Source organism: Oncorhynchus nerka, linkage group LG9b (assembly GCF_034236695.1).
Source record: "Oncorhynchus nerka isolate Pitt River linkage group LG9b, Oner_Uvic_2.0, whole genome shotgun sequence".
Lineage (NCBI taxonomy): Eukaryota > Metazoa > Chordata > Actinopteri > Salmoniformes > Salmonidae > Oncorhynchus > Oncorhynchus nerka.
The window spans coordinates 23569985-23586202 of NC_088424.1; the positions used below are offsets into that span (position 1 = coordinate 23569985).

The 16218-nt window shown below is 43.6% G+C and overlaps 2 protein-coding genes across 2 annotated transcripts in view; both read left to right on the forward strand.

The window, feature by feature from the left end:
• The window catches only part of si:ch211-106n13.3 (vWFA and Collagen domain-containing protein), a 28466-nt gene extending 14830 nt beyond the window's left edge, over positions 1-13636 (forward strand). Inside the window, exons 20-30 of the mRNA XM_029642713.2 lie at positions 496-549; positions 735-788; positions 7492-7563; positions 8041-8076; positions 8176-8220; positions 8369-8401; positions 10869-11015; positions 11136-11190; positions 11756-11950; positions 12089-12166; positions 12380-13636. Of these exons, the coding sequence (XP_029498573.2) occupies positions 496-549; positions 735-788; positions 7492-7563; positions 8041-8076; positions 8176-8220; positions 8369-8401; positions 10869-11015; positions 11136-11190; positions 11756-11950; positions 12089-12166; positions 12380-12567 (957 nt within the window). The 3' untranslated portion in view covers positions 12568-13636. The remainder of the gene's footprint in view (positions 1-495; positions 550-734; positions 789-7491; positions 7564-8040; positions 8077-8175; positions 8221-8368; positions 8402-10868; positions 11016-11135; positions 11191-11755; positions 11951-12088; positions 12167-12379) is intronic.
• Positions 13637-13723: 87 nt separating this feature from the next.
• On the forward strand, positions 13724-16218 carry LOC115114467 (C-C chemokine receptor type 8-like). Its single transcript, XM_029642717.2, has 2 exons — positions 13724-13870; positions 14103-16218. The coding sequence occupies exon 2, from the start codon at positions 14121-14123 to the stop codon at positions 15234-15236; it is 1116 nt and encodes a 371-aa protein (XP_029498577.1). The 5' UTR covers positions 13724-13870; positions 14103-14120; the 3' UTR covers positions 15237-16218.

The following is a 16218-nucleotide window of genomic DNA, read 5'->3' on the forward strand; positions in this document are numbered from 1 at the left end:
CCGCTCCTCTGCAAAATTCAGAGTGAGATCCTCCACAAAATAGGAATGTACATGTAAGTAGGAACTGTACAGCACATTTAAGTGTCATTGCTGAACCTCAACTTTGCTGCCCTCAATTGGAATGTCAAGATATTGCAACTATGCTTGAATTTAACTGAGGTTCTTCTATCCGACTAGTGGCTTACATGACCACTTTAGAAGAACTGAAAAGCCAATGAGGACATTGTATTGTATTGTCATGTGATTTCAAATCATTCTCACATTTTCACCATTTTCTTCACCAATTATTTTCTGTGTATCTTTCAATTTGTTTTTGTCCCTATACCATTTGGTGTGATAAAAGTAACTATTTGCCTCGCCTTTGATCTATAATAAAGTCTAGTCCTCAGAATTTAACATGATTTAAAATCACATTATTTTCATGAGGTTCATTTCATTATGCCTTACAGATGATTAAGCCATTGTTTTAAAAACTGAATTTTCACTCATGTACAGGGTCTTCAGGGTCCGATTGGTCCACCTGGAACTTACGGACTTGAAGGTTCAAAGGTAACTAGTGAATTCTTGCCGCTACTGCATTTCCCCTATCCTTAGTGAGTGTGTGTGGTGTGTGTCTGAGCTGCATATACTTTGTCTGTGTATGTATTCTGTTATGTACATGTGCTTTTCATGATGTAGTTTGTGTGTGTTCTGGGAGTGTTAATGTGTGTGTTAACACATCTCTACATGTGTAGGGGGCCCAAGGTGCACGTGGATCAGAAGGACATCCTGGGACACCTGGACTGAATGTAGGTATTTTTCAGCTGTTTGGGGATAGGTGAAAGATGCTATACAGTTGAAATCGGAAGTTTAAATATGCCTTAGCCAAATACATTTAAAGTCAGTAAAATTCCCTGTCTTAGGTCAGTTAGGACCACCACTTTATTTTAAGTAGAGAGAATAATAGTAGAGAGTGATTTATTTCATCACATTCCCAGTGGGTCAGAAGTTTACATACACTCAATTAGTATTTGGCAGCATTGCCTTTAAATTGTTTAACTTGGGTCAAACGTTTTGGGTAGCCTTCCACAAGCTTCCCACAATAAGTTGGGTGAATTTTGGCCCATTCCTCCTGATAGAGCTGGTGTAACTGAATCAGTTTTATAGGCCTCCTTGCTCGCACATGCTTTTTCAGTTCTGCCCACAAATTTTCTATGGGATTGAGGTCAGGGCTTTGTGATGGCCACTCCAATACCTTGGCTTTGTTGTCCTTAGGCCATTTTGCCACAACTTTGGAAGTATGCTTGGGGTCATTGTCCATTTGGAAGACCCATTTGCAACCAAGATTTAACTGATGTCTTGAGATGTTGCTTCAATATATCCGCATAATTTCCCTTCCTCCTGATGCCATCTATTTTATGAAGTGCACCAGTCCCTCCTGCAGCAAAGCACCCCCACAACATGATGCTGCCACCCCTGTGCTTCACGGTTGGCATGGTGTTCTTCGGCTTGCAAGCCTCCCCCTTTTTCCTCATTTACATTTACATTTAAGTCATTTAGCAGACGCTCTTATCCAGAGCGACTTACAAATTGGTGCGTTCACCTTAAGACATCCAGTGGAACAGCCACTTTACAATAGTGTATCTAAATCTTTTAAGGGGGTGAGAAGGATTACTTTATCCTATCCTAGGTATTCCTGAAAGAGGTGGGGTTTCAGGTGTCTCCGGAAGGTGGTGATTGACTCCGCTGTCCTGGCGTCGTTTTGTTCCACCATTGGGGGCCAGAGCAGCGAACAGTTTTGACTGGGCTGCGCAGAACTGTACTTCCTCAGTGGTAGGGAGGCGAGCAGGCCAGAGGTGGATGAACGCAATGCCCTTGTTTGGGTGTAGGGCCTGATCAGAGCCTGGAGGTACTGAGGTGCCGTTCCCCTCACAGCTCCGTGGCAAGCACCATGGTCTTGTAGCGGATGCGAGCCCAACTGGAAGCCAGTGGAGAGAGCGGAGGAGCGGGGTGACGTGAGAGAACTTGGGAAGGTTGAACACCAGATGGGCTGCGGCGTTCTGGATGAGTTGTAGGGGTTTAATGGCACAGGCAGGGAGCCCAGCCAACAGCGAGTTGCAGTAATCCAGACGGGAGATGACAAGTGCCTGGATTAGGACCTGCGCTGCTTCCTGTGTGAGGCAGGGTCTCTGCGGATGTTGTAGAGCATGAACCTACAAGAACGGGCCACCGCCTTGATGTTAGTTGAGAAACTGTTGTCCAGGATCACGCCAAGGTTTTAGCGCTCTGGGAGGAGGACACAATGGAGTTGTCAACCGTGATGGCGAGATCATGGAACTTTCAGCTTGAGGTGGTGATCCGTCATCCACACTGACATGTCTGCCAGACATGCAGAGATGCGATCGCCACCTGGTCATCAGAAGGGGGAAAGGAGAAGATTAATGTGTGTCGTCTGCATAGCAATGATAGGAGAGACCATGTGAGGTTATGACAGAGCCAAGTGACTTGGTGTATAGCGAGAATAGGAGAGGGCCTGAACAGAGCCCTGGGGGACGCCTGTGGTGAGAGCGTGGTGAGGAGACAGATTCTCGCCACGCCACCTGGTAGGAGCTTCAGGTGGACACAATCCAAGCGTGGGCTGCCCAACTCGGAGAGGGTGGAGAGGAGGATCTGATGGTTCACAGTTCGAAGGCAGCCGATAGGTCTAGAAGGATGAGAGCAGAGGAGAGAGAGTTGGCAGTGCGGAGGGCCTCCGTGATACAGAGAAGAGCAGTTTTGAATGACTAGTCTTGAAACCTGACTGATTTGGATCAAGAAGGTCATTCTGAGAGAGATAACGGGAGAGCTGGCCAAGGACGGCACGTTCGAGAGTTTTGGAGAGAAAAGAAAGAAGGGATACTGGTCTGTAGTTGTTGACATCGGAGGGATCGAAACATTTTTTCAGAAGGGTGCAACTCTCGCTCTCTTGAAGACAGAAGGGACGTAGCCAGCGGTCAGGGATGAGTTGATGAGCGAGGTGAGGTAAGGCAGAAGGTCTCCGGAAATGGTCTGGAGAAGAGAGGAGGGAATAGGGTCAAGCGGGCAGGTTGTTGGGCGGCACACAAGACGCGAGATTTCATCTGGAGAGAGAGGGGAGAAAGAGGTCAGAGCACAGGGTAGGGCAGTGTGAGCAGAACCAGCGGTGTCGTTTGACTTAGCAAACGAGGATCGGATGTCGTCGACCTTCTTTTCAAAATGGTTGACGAAGTTTCAGGAGGGAGGAGAAGGTGGCAAAGAGCTTTAGGGTTAGAGGCAGATGCTTGGAATTTAGAGTGGTAGAAAGTGGCTTTAGCAGCAGAGACAGAAGAGGAAAATGTAGAGAGGAGGGAGTGAAAGGATGCCAGGTCCGCAGGGAGGCGGTTTTCCTCCATTTCCGCTCGGCTGCCCGGAGCCCTGTTCTGTGAGCTCGCAATGATTCGTCGAACCACGGAGCAGGAGGGGAGGACCGAGCCGGCCTGGAGGATAGGGGACATAGAGAATCAAGGGATGCAGAAAGGGAGGAGAGGAGGGTTGAGGAGGCAGAATCAGGAGATAGGTTGGAGAAGGTTTGAGCAGAGGGAAGAGATGATAGGATGGAAGAGGAGAGAGTAGCGGGGGAGAGAGAGCGAAGATTGGGACGGCGCGATACCATCCGAGTAGGGGCAGTGTGGAAGTGTTGGATGAGAGCAAGAGGGAAAAGGATACAAGGTAGTGGTCGGAGACTTGGAGGGGAGTTGCAGTGAGGTTAGTGGAAGAACAGCATCTAGTAAAGATGAGGTCGAGCGTATTGCCTGCCTTGTGAGTAGAGGGGGAAGGTGAGAGGGTGAGGTCAAAAGAGGAGAGAGTGGAAAGAAGGAGGCAGAGAGGAATGAGTCAAAGGTAGACGTGGGGAGGTTAAAGTCGCCCAGAACTGTGAGAGGTGAGCCGTCCTCAGGAAAGGAGCTTATCAAGGCATCAAGCTCATTGATGAACTCTCCGAGGAACCTGGAGGGCGATAAATGATTGTTAAGCTTGAAAGGGCTGGTAACTGTGACAGCATGGAATTCAAAGGAGGCGATAGACAGATGGGTTTTGGGAGAGATGAGGATCCCGGTGCCACCACCCCGCTGACCAGAAGCTCTCGGGGTGTGCGAGAACACGTGGGCGGACGAAGAGAGAGCAGTAGGAGTAGCAGTGTTATCTGTGGTGATCCATGTTTCCGTCAGTGCCAAGAAGTCGAGGGACTGGAGGGAGGCATAGGCTGAGATGAACTCTGCCTTGTTGGCCGCAGATCGGCAGTTCCAGAGGCTACCGGAGACCTGGAACTCCACGTGGTCGTGCGCGCTGGGACCACCAGATTAGAGTGGCCGCGGCCATGCGGTGTGGAGCGTTTGTATGGTCTGTGCAGAGAGGAGAGAACAGGGATAGACAGACACATAGTTGACAGGCTACAGAAGAGGCTACGCTAATGCAAAGGAGATTGGAATGACAAGTGGACTACACGTCTCGAATGTTCAGAAAGTTAAGCTTACGTAGCAGGAATCTTATTGACTAAAATAATTCAAATGATACAGTACTGCTGAAGTAGGCTAGCTGGCAGTGGCTGCGTTGTTGTTGTTCTATCTCTCTATAGTGCTGTTTCTTGTATTATGGTCTCTTGTTTCTTTAGAGGTTTCACTTTGTTGTCCTTTTCTTTTCCTTTTTCTTCTGTCCTTATTTTGTCTTCCTTTCTTCTGTTCTTCTGATATTTTTTGTTGTTATTATTTGTAAGCTAGCTAGCTTCTTCCAGGAGAGTCCCTAGCAACTGCTTAGCAACAAGTAAACAATTCAGCTAGCAATTCAGCTAGCTAAGATAACTGTACAATTTTATGAAAAATAGTTACTTCTTCAAAAGCCTGTCTTTTTGGTTTGTTCCTTGTTTTGTCTTCTATTGAGTCTGGCAGTTTTCTCTTGATTTTTTCGATGTACTTCACTCTAAAAAACCATTTAAATCTCAATATATACAGGAGCTCATTTTTCAGCAGCTGCTCAATTTAGAACTCCGGAACACAACAATGTTCCTCCAAACATAACGATGGTCATTATGGCCAAACAGTTCTATTTTTGTTTCATCAGACCAGAGGACATTTCTCCAAAAAGTACGATCTTTGTCCCCATGTGCAGTTGCAAACTGTAGTCTGGCTTTTTTTATAGCGGTTTTGGAGCAGTGGCTTCTTCCTTGCTGAGCGGCCTTTCAGGTTATGTCTACTCGTTTTACTGTGGATATAAATACTTTTGTACCTGTTTCTGTACAGATGAACGTGGTACCTTCAGGCATTTGGAAATTGCTCCTAAGAATGAACCAGACTTGTGGAGGTCTAGAATTTTTTTTTCTGAGGTCTTGGCGGATTTCTTTTGATTTTCCCATGATGTCAAGCAAAGAGGCACTGGGTTTGAAAGTAGGCCTTGAAATACATCCACTGGTACATCTCCAATTGACTCAAATTATGTTAATGAGCCTATCAGAAGCTTCTAAAGCCATGACATCATTTTCTGGAATTTTCCAAGCTGTTTAAAGGCACAGTCAACTTAGTGTATGTAAACTTCTGACCAACTGGAATTGTGATACAGTGAAATAATCTGTCTGTAAACAATTGTTGGAAAATTACTTGTGTCATGCAGAAAGTAGATGTCCTAACTGACTTGCCAAAACTATCGTTTGTTAACAATACATTTTTTGAGTGGTTAAAAACAAGTTTTAATGACTCCAACCTAAGTATATGTGAACTTCTGACTTCAACTCTATATACAGTATTTCAGTACTGGTGGCTGCAAATTGGGTTTTTCCATACAGGATTCACCTCAGGCAGAAGACTTTGAATTGGGACATATCTCTCAGCATCATTATAACTCACAATACATATCATTATGTTTTACTGCTGTAGACCTATGGTTCATGTGCTTTTGGCCTTGTGCCATTCAGTAGTAACAAGTAGAAGTCCCCGAAGAATAACATACAAATTGCACTACTGTACATGGAAAGGAAATAAGTAATGTTCTGTGTGTGTGGCTCATTTTGCTCTCTGTCACAAAGACGGAATCTAACTACTTGAATGTACAGTGCCTTGAAAAAGTATTCATCCCCCTTGCCGTTTTTCCTATTTTGTTTCATTACAACCTGTAATTTAAATAGACTTTTATTTGGATTTCATGTACTGGACATACACAAAATAGTCCAAATTGGTGAAGTGAAATGAAAAAATGTACTTGTTTCAAAATATTCAAAACATTTTTAAACAGAAAAGTGGTGTGTGCATATGTATTCACCCCCTTTGCTATAAAGTCCCTAATTAAGATCTGGTGCAACCAATTACCTTCAGAAATCACATAATTAGTTAAATAAAGTCAACCTGTGTGCAATCTAAGTGTCACATGATCTCAGTATATATACACCTGTTCTGAAAGAGCCCTGAGTCTGCAACACCACTAAGCAAGGGGCACCACCAAGCAAGCGGCACCATGAAGACCAAGGAGCTCTCCAAACAGGTCAGGGGCAAAGTTGTGGAGAAGTACAGATCAGGGGTCGGTTCTAAAAAAATATCAGAAACTTTAAACATCCCACTGAGCACCATTGTTAAAAAATGTAAAGAATATGGCACCAGAACAAACCTGCCAAGAGAGGGCCGCCCACCAAAACTCACGGACCAGGCAAGAAGGGCATTAATCAGAGAGGCAACAAAGAGACCAAAGATGGAGCTGCAAAGCTCCACAGTGCAGATGGGAGTATCTGTCCATAGGACCACTTTAAACCCTACACTCCACAGAGCTGGGCTTTACGGAAGAGTGGCCAGAAAAAAAGCCATTGCTTAAAGAAAACAAAAGGCATGTGGGAGACTCGCCAAACATATGGAAAGATATGGAAGAAGGTACTCTGGTCAGATGAGACTATAATTGAGCTTTTTGGTCATCAAGGAAAACGTTATGTCTGGCGCAAACCCAACACCTCCCATCACCCCGAGAACACCATCCCCACAGTGAAGCCTAGGGATGGCAGCATCATGCTGTGGGGATGTTTTTCATCTGCAGGGACTGGGAAACTGGTCAGAATTTAAGGAATGATGGATGGCGCTAAATACAGGGAAATTCTGGAGAGAAACCCACTTCAGTCTTTCAGAGATTTGAGACTGGAATGGAGGTTCACCTTCCAGTGGAACAATGACCCTAAGCAACACTTAACTGGTTTAAGGGGAAACATTTAAATGTCTTGGAATGGTCTAGTCAAAGTCCAGACCTCAATCCAATTGAGAATTTGTGGTATGACTAAAACTATTTTGCATCTTCAAAGTAGTAGGCATATTGTGTACATCAAATGATACTAATCCCCCCAACTCCAGGTTGTAAGGCAACAAAATAGGAAAAATGCCAAGGGATAATACTTTCGGAAGCCGCTGTACATGTATGATTGTTATACAGTAGTGGAACTGTTGTATTTTGTTGAAGCCATTATGAAGAATGGGTTTCCTGTTGATTCTCCAGGGACTGGAGGGGGAGCAGGGGGTTCAAGGGTTACCTGGTGACCAAGGACTGCCAGGGTTCAAAGGTCACAAGGTAATGAATTACAAAATGATAAACACTTTCACATATGCTTGATTCAGTAAGTACTTATGTATAAACTACATTACAAAAGTAACTTAACTAGAGTAGAGTATGGCTTTTTGGTTTATTAACTGTTATCAATTGGCGCAGCAGTCTAAATCAAATCAAATTTTATTTGTCACATGTGCACATGTTACAGTGAAATGCTTACTTACAAGCCCTGCATCTCAGTGCTAGAGGCGTCACTACAGACACCCTGGTTCAAATCCAGGCTGTATCACAACCAGGCATGATTGGGAGTCCCATAGGGCAGCGCAAAGTTGGCCCAGCGTCGTCCGGGTTTGGCCGGTGTAGGCCATCATTGTGAAATAAGATTTTGTTCTTAACTGACTTGCCTAGTTAAATAAAGGTTCAATTTGTAAACAAATACATATAATAAAAAATGATAATATGACTGACTCGAGATAACATATCTGTCATGGTTTTCAGGGGGAAACTGGTGAACCTGGTCCCAAAGGAAGCCAGGTATAATACAATACAAGAAATCTGAAATGTATGTTATATTATGAGCAACAGCATTGCATGGTGTTTTTCATCACCACCCTTACCCTCCTATATCTCCAGGGTGAGAGAGGTAATAATGGAGTTCCTGGGAACACTGGGGCAAACGTATGTAACATTTAACCTTTCACCTCTTAACTCTGTTTAGGAGGCATGCATCAATGATACTGTAACTAAAGGATATTCATACTGCCTTTTAGACCAGCCATTTATTTCAGTGTTTTTATCCTCATGTTGTGAATGATTGCCACTGCAGGGAGAAACTGGACTCAAAGGAAGCAAAGGAGAGGTGAGTTTAACTAGTTTGATCTGATTCATTTCATCTTAGAGAGTTCAAATGTAACTTCTCAGTTGTACAATGAGTAATTGAAAAGTGCACCTATGGTACAGAAGGTGTATTTAGAAGACGATTTGTCCTATCATGCTAACAAATAGAAACAAATTCTGATGAAGGGAAGGGAAATGTATCTAGTAGTCAGTTCTGCATTCTCTACTCTCTCATGAGAACCTAATGGTCTATGAAAACAAACAGACATACACTGCCGTTCAAAAGTTTGGGGTCACTTAGAAATGTCCTTGTGGCCTCCCGGGTGGGGCAGTGGTTATGGGCGCTGTACTGCTCGATGCCAGCTGTGCTACCAGAGACTCTGGGTTCGCGCCCAGGCTCTGTCGTAACCGGCCGCGACCGGGATGTCCGTGGGGCGACGCACAATTGGCCTAGCGTCGTCCGGGTTAGGGAGGGTTTGGCCGGTAGGGATATCGTTGTCTCATCGCGCACCAGCGACTCCTGTGGCGCAGTGCAAGCTAACCAAGATTGCCAGGTGCACGGTGTTCCCTCCGACACATTGGTGCGGCTGGCTTCCGGGTTGGATGCGCGCTGTGTTAAGAAGCAATGTGGCTTGATTGCGTTGTGTATCGGAGGACGCATGACTTTCAACCTTTGTCTCTCCCGAGCCCGTACGGGAGTGTAGCGATGAGACAATTGGATACCACGAAAAAGGGGTAAAATTAAAATAAAAAAGAAATGTCCTTGTTTTTGAAAGAAAAGCACATTTTTTTTGTCCATTTAAAATAACATCAAATTGATCTGAAATACAGTGTCGACATTGTTAATGTTGTAAATTACTATTGTAGATGGAAAAGGCTGATTTTATTTATTTTTAAATCGTTTTTTTAATGGAATATCTACATAGGCGTACGTGTTCCAATGGCACGTAGTGTTAGCTAATCCAAGTTTATCATTTTAAAAGGCTAATTGATCATTAGAAAACCCGTTTACAATTGTTAGCACAGCTGAAAACTGTTGTTCTGATTAAAGAAGTAATACAACTGGCCTTCATTAGACTGGAGCATCAGCATTTGTGGGTTCGATTACATGCTCAAAATGGTCAGAAGCAAAGACCTTTCTTCTGAAACTCGTCAGTCTATTCTTGTTCTGAGAAATTAACGCTATACCATGCGAGAAATTGCCAAGAAACTGAAGATCTGATACAACGCTGTGTACTACTCCCTTCACAGAACAGCGCAAACTGCCTCTAACCAGAATAGAAAGAGTGGGAGGCCCCGGTGCACAACTGAGCAAGAGGACAAGTACATTAGAGTATCTAGTTTGAGAAACAGACACCTCACAAGTCCTCAACTGGCAGCTTCATTAAATAATACCCGCAAAACACCAGTCTCAACATCAACAGTGAAGAGGTGACTGGGATTCTGGCCTTCTAGGCAGAGTTGCAAAGACAAAGCCATATCTCAGACTGGCCAATAAAAATAAAATATTAAGATGGGCAAAAGAACACAGACACTGAACAGAGGAAGATTGGAAAAAAAGTGTTATGGACAGACGAATCGAAGTTTGAGGTGTTCGGATCACAAAGAAGAACATTTGTGAGACAGAAAAAATAAAAAGATGCTGGAGGAATGCTTGACGCCATCTGCCAAGCATGGTGGAGGCAATGTGGTGGTCTGGGGGTGCTTTGGTGGTAGTAAAGTGGGAGATTTGTACAGGGTAAAAGGGATCTCGAAGATGGAAGGCTAATACTCCATTTTGCAACGCCATGCCATAAGCTGTGGACGGCGCTTAATTGGAGCCAATTTCCTCCCACAACAGGACAATGACCCAAAGCACAGTGACAAACTATGCAAAAACTATTTAGGGAAGAAGCAGTAAGCTTGTATTCATTCTGCCTATAATGGAGTGGCCAGCACAGTCTCTGGATCTCAACCCTATTGAGCAGTTATGGGAGCAGCTTGGCCGTATGGTACGTAAGTGCCCATCAAGCCAATCCAACTTGTGTGGGGTGAAATCTCTTCAGATTACCTCAACAAATTGACAACTAGAATGCCAAAGGTCTGCAAGGCTGTAATTTCTGCAAATAGAGGAATGTTTTGGGACACAATTATTATTTACATTTAAAATCATTATTTATAACCTTGTCATCATCTTGACTATATTTCCTATTCCCTCTGCAACTAATTTCATGTATGTTTTCATTGAAAACAAGGACATTTCTAAGTGACCCCAAACTTTTGAATGGTAGTGTATGTGGTTTGGAAATTCCCCCTTCGTCTTCACATTGCACATATTGAATGAAGTAAAAAAGATATTGAACAGAATGACACCATCCTATGCAGACATTGCTTTCAAAAGTCAAGTGAATTCAACAGACGGCTGTCTGTTTAATTGTTTGCATCCTCGAATGTTTGCAAACATACAACAATACACCAACTGAATTAGCTGTGATGTTGTCCCCCACTAGAAAGGCCTATCAGGAGATACTGGAGCCAGAGGGGCGGAGGGGAGGAAGGGGGACGAGGGTCTGATGGGAGCTGCTGGACCTCGCGGCTCTCCTGGACAAGATGGGTTACCAGGGCAACCAGGAGAGCTGGGATACCCAGGCAAACCTGTAAGTTGACCACATCTGTTCCTCTAGACTCGAGTCAAAGCCATTTGCCCAAAAATGTCAATAGAGTCATTACCAGCTCATTAACTACCAGCATACTGATGTGAATGTATTGTCTTTCAGGGGAAGCCACCAACTGATGACCACTTGATGACGCTTTGCGCTAATGTTCTTCGGAGTATGTTTCCTGCTATTTTATTTTATGCATGAGCATGACCATTATCTGTTGTATGGATTCTTGAAGATTTTCGGCTGTTAAAAATGATAAACTTCAAAATGCTTGCTAGGAATTTAGGCAATCATCCATTGTTTTGTTTTTTCACCAAGTGCACATATCTATGCCGTTTCAAAATAGTGACTATGTTGGTAACTGTAGGTCTATGCATACAGTAGTATCCTGTTGAACTATGTGTACAGCAGCACGCCTCGATCTAGCGCACCAATGCAGATTTCATTTCTGCAATTTGGTGATAAAAGTGCATCCTCTGCAATGTGCATGATTTCCTAATCACTGTGTCTGGGCATGTGTCAGAACAAGTTGCTATTTTTGACACGTAACACTCTTGGAGAGATTACACAATAACAGACCGACAGTAGTCCTGAAAATTAGGATCTGGCTCCAAACTAAAAAAATGTCATAGGCTTACTGGTCATTGCAACAATGTACTTTGTGTCAATACAGAAACAAGACCAGTTAGTATTGTGTGCTGCATACAGAACAAATGCTAATTGTCCCTATCCAGATCAGCTGCCGCAGCTCCTGGCGATGATGGCACCAAAAAGTCAATGTGGGCAGTGTGAGACAGTGAAGGGGCCACCTGGTGAGCCAGGCCCTGCCGGCCCCAAGGGCCCCAGTGGAACGCCAGGGTACCCTGGTATGCTCGGTTTACAGGGTTACCCAGGACAGCCAGGCCGGATGGGGCATCATGGGCACAAAGGTAACACAGTGGGTTACAGGGATTGACGGTCAAAGAATTTGACTTCAGTCTATGTAGTGCTGTTGATGTAAATTGCAATTCCATGGTTTTGGGATTAAGTAACCTTGCTGGCTGTTTTTGCTATGCTCTTATGTGCAGGTGATATTGGACCAATGGGGTTAAAGGGGTCCAAAGGAGATGGAGACACAGGGTTGACAGGTTCTCCCGGCCCAGCAGGTAAGAATCCCCCACTTCTTGTAGGAATGTTGAGTGATCCTATTCATGTTTTCACAAACAAATGTATACCAGTCATCTACAATTGAATACTGACCAACATACTGTCTGACCAATTGATCAACATGTGTAGGAGTCTGTAGATTGTCCCTGTGGCTGTCAGGGATATGTGATAAACAATTATACTCTTTGTGTCTTTATCTTCCACCTCTGCAGGTCTCCAGGGGCCCAGAGGCAGTGACGGACACGGTGTCTCAGGGCCTCCAGGTGAACCAGGGAAGTCAGGAATCCCCGGCATCCCAGGGAAGCGTGGCCCTCCTGGGGCCAATGGCGTATGTGACCCCACCTCCTGCTACCAGGCTATTCTCAGAGAGGAACGCTACAGCAAAGGACCCAACTTCTAGGCCTCACAAGGAAAGCAGGACATTTTAATTTGACATTTTGAGACTAACTAAGTCAAGGACTGCTCACTGAAAAATCAAGGGCTGCTGGAGTGAGTGAGTTAACCCTTTGTTTCATGTGGGATGATCCACTCAAACCTGAGATAAAGAAACAGAGGATATAGGGCAACAAAGTGACGCAAATTGGTATCCAGCCAAACAGGGTTGTTTGACACTGTCTTCAGGCCAGGGGTAATTCAGTGAACAGGCAGAAGTGATGAGGACAAGTGGGGATTAGGGATATTATTACCCCATCACTGGCTCATAATATCCGAGTGACAATGTTGTTTTTACTGTCTCTCAGTGTCGAGGAGGTATAGAAACTTACAATGAGAATTGCACTGCCTTAGTTAAACTACCTCTTTGTTGGATCCAAAGCATTAAACATGATCTGGAGTGACAGGTAGGAATTGTGAAAAAGTTTTCTCCCAAATGATTTACTGTATGTTCAAGAGCAACACTAGGAACATACGACTCTGCATCAGAAGTCTTTCACTTTAAAACTACTAGCTCTTCACTACAAAGTACTATATTTTTTATATGTAGAAATTACTTTTATAAGTAATTTATTTTCCTTTTCAATCAAGCTTGTCAGTCATTAATTTGCTTCACTTCTACGGGTATAAACATATTTATTGTCCTAGTCATCATAGATATGCTTATTGTTACACAACTTCTGCATTTTCCTCTCAGTGTTCAGTGAACCTCCTGCTGGATGGAAACTAGCATGTTTACTGTCAGTATGTGTCGTCTGTCTGTAGTAACCATGAACAGTTTTTCCTGATTTAACTTCCATCTATCTTATTATTATTCTTCCCCACAATATGTTTTAATATATCAAATGGGCTATTTTGATACAGTTTGTAGTATACTTTTCAAATATTGTTGGCCTGTTACAATTGACTTTCTTATTTTGATTTCCACATTTTCGAAACAAATGTATACATTTCTCCATGTATTTTCTTATCAGAGAAAACACTGTTGACTGTGAAGTCTTTTTTGAATAAACTTCTGTTGTAGTCTTGTAGTTGAATCCCCTGTTACAATCTATTTATTACTAATTTGAATATGGTTCCTCTATTGAACAGTGTCATGACAGCCACTTGTTTGGGAGGCTCTTAGGCTGGAGTAGATCACATATCTCTAGCAGTACCAACACCTCTCGCACACAAAGCTTCAACCTACTATACTAGCATTGACACTTTAACAGGAAAACAACACTTCCTTTCTGACAATCCCAACACCAGGACCTAGAAAAGTCACACTGGTAAGTTGTTAAAGTATCGCTTTAAGTATACAGTCCACTTGCAGATTGTAGGGTATTTACTGAGAAATTAAGTAGTTAAAATGAGTAGTTTCTCTGTATTTACTTAATTTTATTAAAGAAATTAAAGCATATTTACCAGCTAAATATTGTGTATCTACCTGTTTATCTTGCAATCTGCAAATACTAATAATAGCAGACCAGAAAATAAAACATATTTACAACCTTTAAACAGGTTAAGAGACTGACAACCATGGCGGAGTACAAAGACTTCTTGGATTTGTTCATCGATGAAAATGACATGGATTATAACTACACAGACCCCATCTATGTTGTGGATAAACTGGTGAATCTTTGTGCCACAGCTGATGTGAACAGATTTGGAGCCAAGTTCACACCAATATTGTACACCATCAATTTCCTGCTAAGCATCATTGGGAATGGGCTGGTTCTGTGCATTATTTACAAATACGAGAAGCTCACTTCCATCACCAACATCTTCCTCCTCAACCTGGTCATCTCTGACCTGCTGTTCGCCTCCACTTTGCCCTTCTGGGCCTTGTACCACCTCTATGGGTGGATCTTTGACTCGGTCATGTGCAAGCTAGTGGGTAGCTTGTACTTCATAGGATTCTACAGCTCCATCCTCTTCCTCACTCTCATGACCTTTGACCGGTATCTGGCTGTGGTCCATGCCATCAACGCCCCCAAATGGAGGAGGAAGATCTACGCCTGTGTCTCCTCGGCAGTCGTGTGGTGTATCAGCCTGCTGGCCAGTGTCAAGGAGTTGGTTCTATACAATGTCCGGGAGGATCCTCGTGACGGATACCTTTGTGAGGAGACGGGCTTCTCCAATGCGATCATGATAAAATGGCAGCTGGTTGGTTACTATCAGCAGTTTGTGATCTTCTTCCTGTTTCCCTTGGCTATGGTCATGTACTGCTATGTTAGAATCACGGTCCGAATCATGTCAACCCAGATGAGAGGGAAGTGCAGGGCAGTCAAGCTGATTTTCGTGATTATATTCACATTTTTTGTGTGCTGGACCCCATACAATGTTGTAATTCTGTTGAGGGCCCTCCAGATCTCCACCAGTGATGATTCTGAGCCGTGTTCTGAAGTGCTTAACCACGCTGTGTATGTCACTAGGAATATAGCATACCTCTACTGTTGTGTGAGCCCTGTCTTTTACACGTTTGTTGGGAAAAAGTTTCAGAGTCACTTCTGGCAACTACTTGCAAAGCGCATCCCATGTCTGAAGATACATATCATGACTAGCCAAAGTGGCAACAGTAGAATAACTTCTCAGAGAAGTCCACATACCGTGTATGAATATGAGAAAGGAACTGGTCTTCAAGCCAGAGCATAGGTTCCGTACCCATTTAGGGTGCCGGTACTGTTTAAATTTAGGTGCCGGATCTCCACAATAATTTTGAGCTAATATTCTTTTTTTTTTACCCCCCTTTTTCAATTACGATCTTGTCTCATTGCTGCAACTGCCCAACGGGCTCGGTAGAGTCATACCTCCTCCGAAACATGACCCGCCAAACCGCGCTCTTTAACCCGGCCGTACCAATATGTTCGGAGGAAACGCAGCTCATTTGAAGATCCCAGCCAAACTCTTCCCCTAACCCAGATGGCCAATTGTGCGTCGCACTATGTGACTCCCTGTCACGACACAGCCTGGGGTCAAACTCAGGTCTGTAATGACACCTCAAGCACTGCCAATGCCTTATATGGCTGCATCACACAGGAGGCCCCTTGAGTTAATATTGTACAAGAGGAACAGGAGCTCAAGCAGTAGAACATTTTGTGCTGGTACTTACAGTAGCTCTAGTGAGCTCCTGCCAGGTCAAAACATGCCATTTAGCAGACACTTTTGTCCAAAGTGACTTATGCATGCATACATTCCACATATGGGTGGTCCTAGGAGTTGAACCCACAATCCTGGCATTGGAAGTGTCAGGCTCTACCAGGTTGAGCTACAGAGGACAAACTGTTGATATGATTTGTAAATGATGTACAAGATGTCTGATAAGGTACATGTTTTCCATGATGTTTAGCTCTGTTTGCTTTGAGGAGGGTTTTCTGTTCATGTTCTCAGGGAATTTCAGTGCAACACAATGTGTACATGCAATTACAATAATGTGTACTTTTGCTTCTGACTTGATGTACTCAACATTTGTTGCTAAATTGTAAGTTACAATACAAATTACATTTTAAATAATTTGATTCTATAAAAGAAAGTGTACATTTGATTTGCTTCAGGAACTTGAGATGTTACTATCTTTGAATCTTTGCATTACATTTCTAATAAAATAAAATATATATTTGTGCCTTGTGGCTCTGAA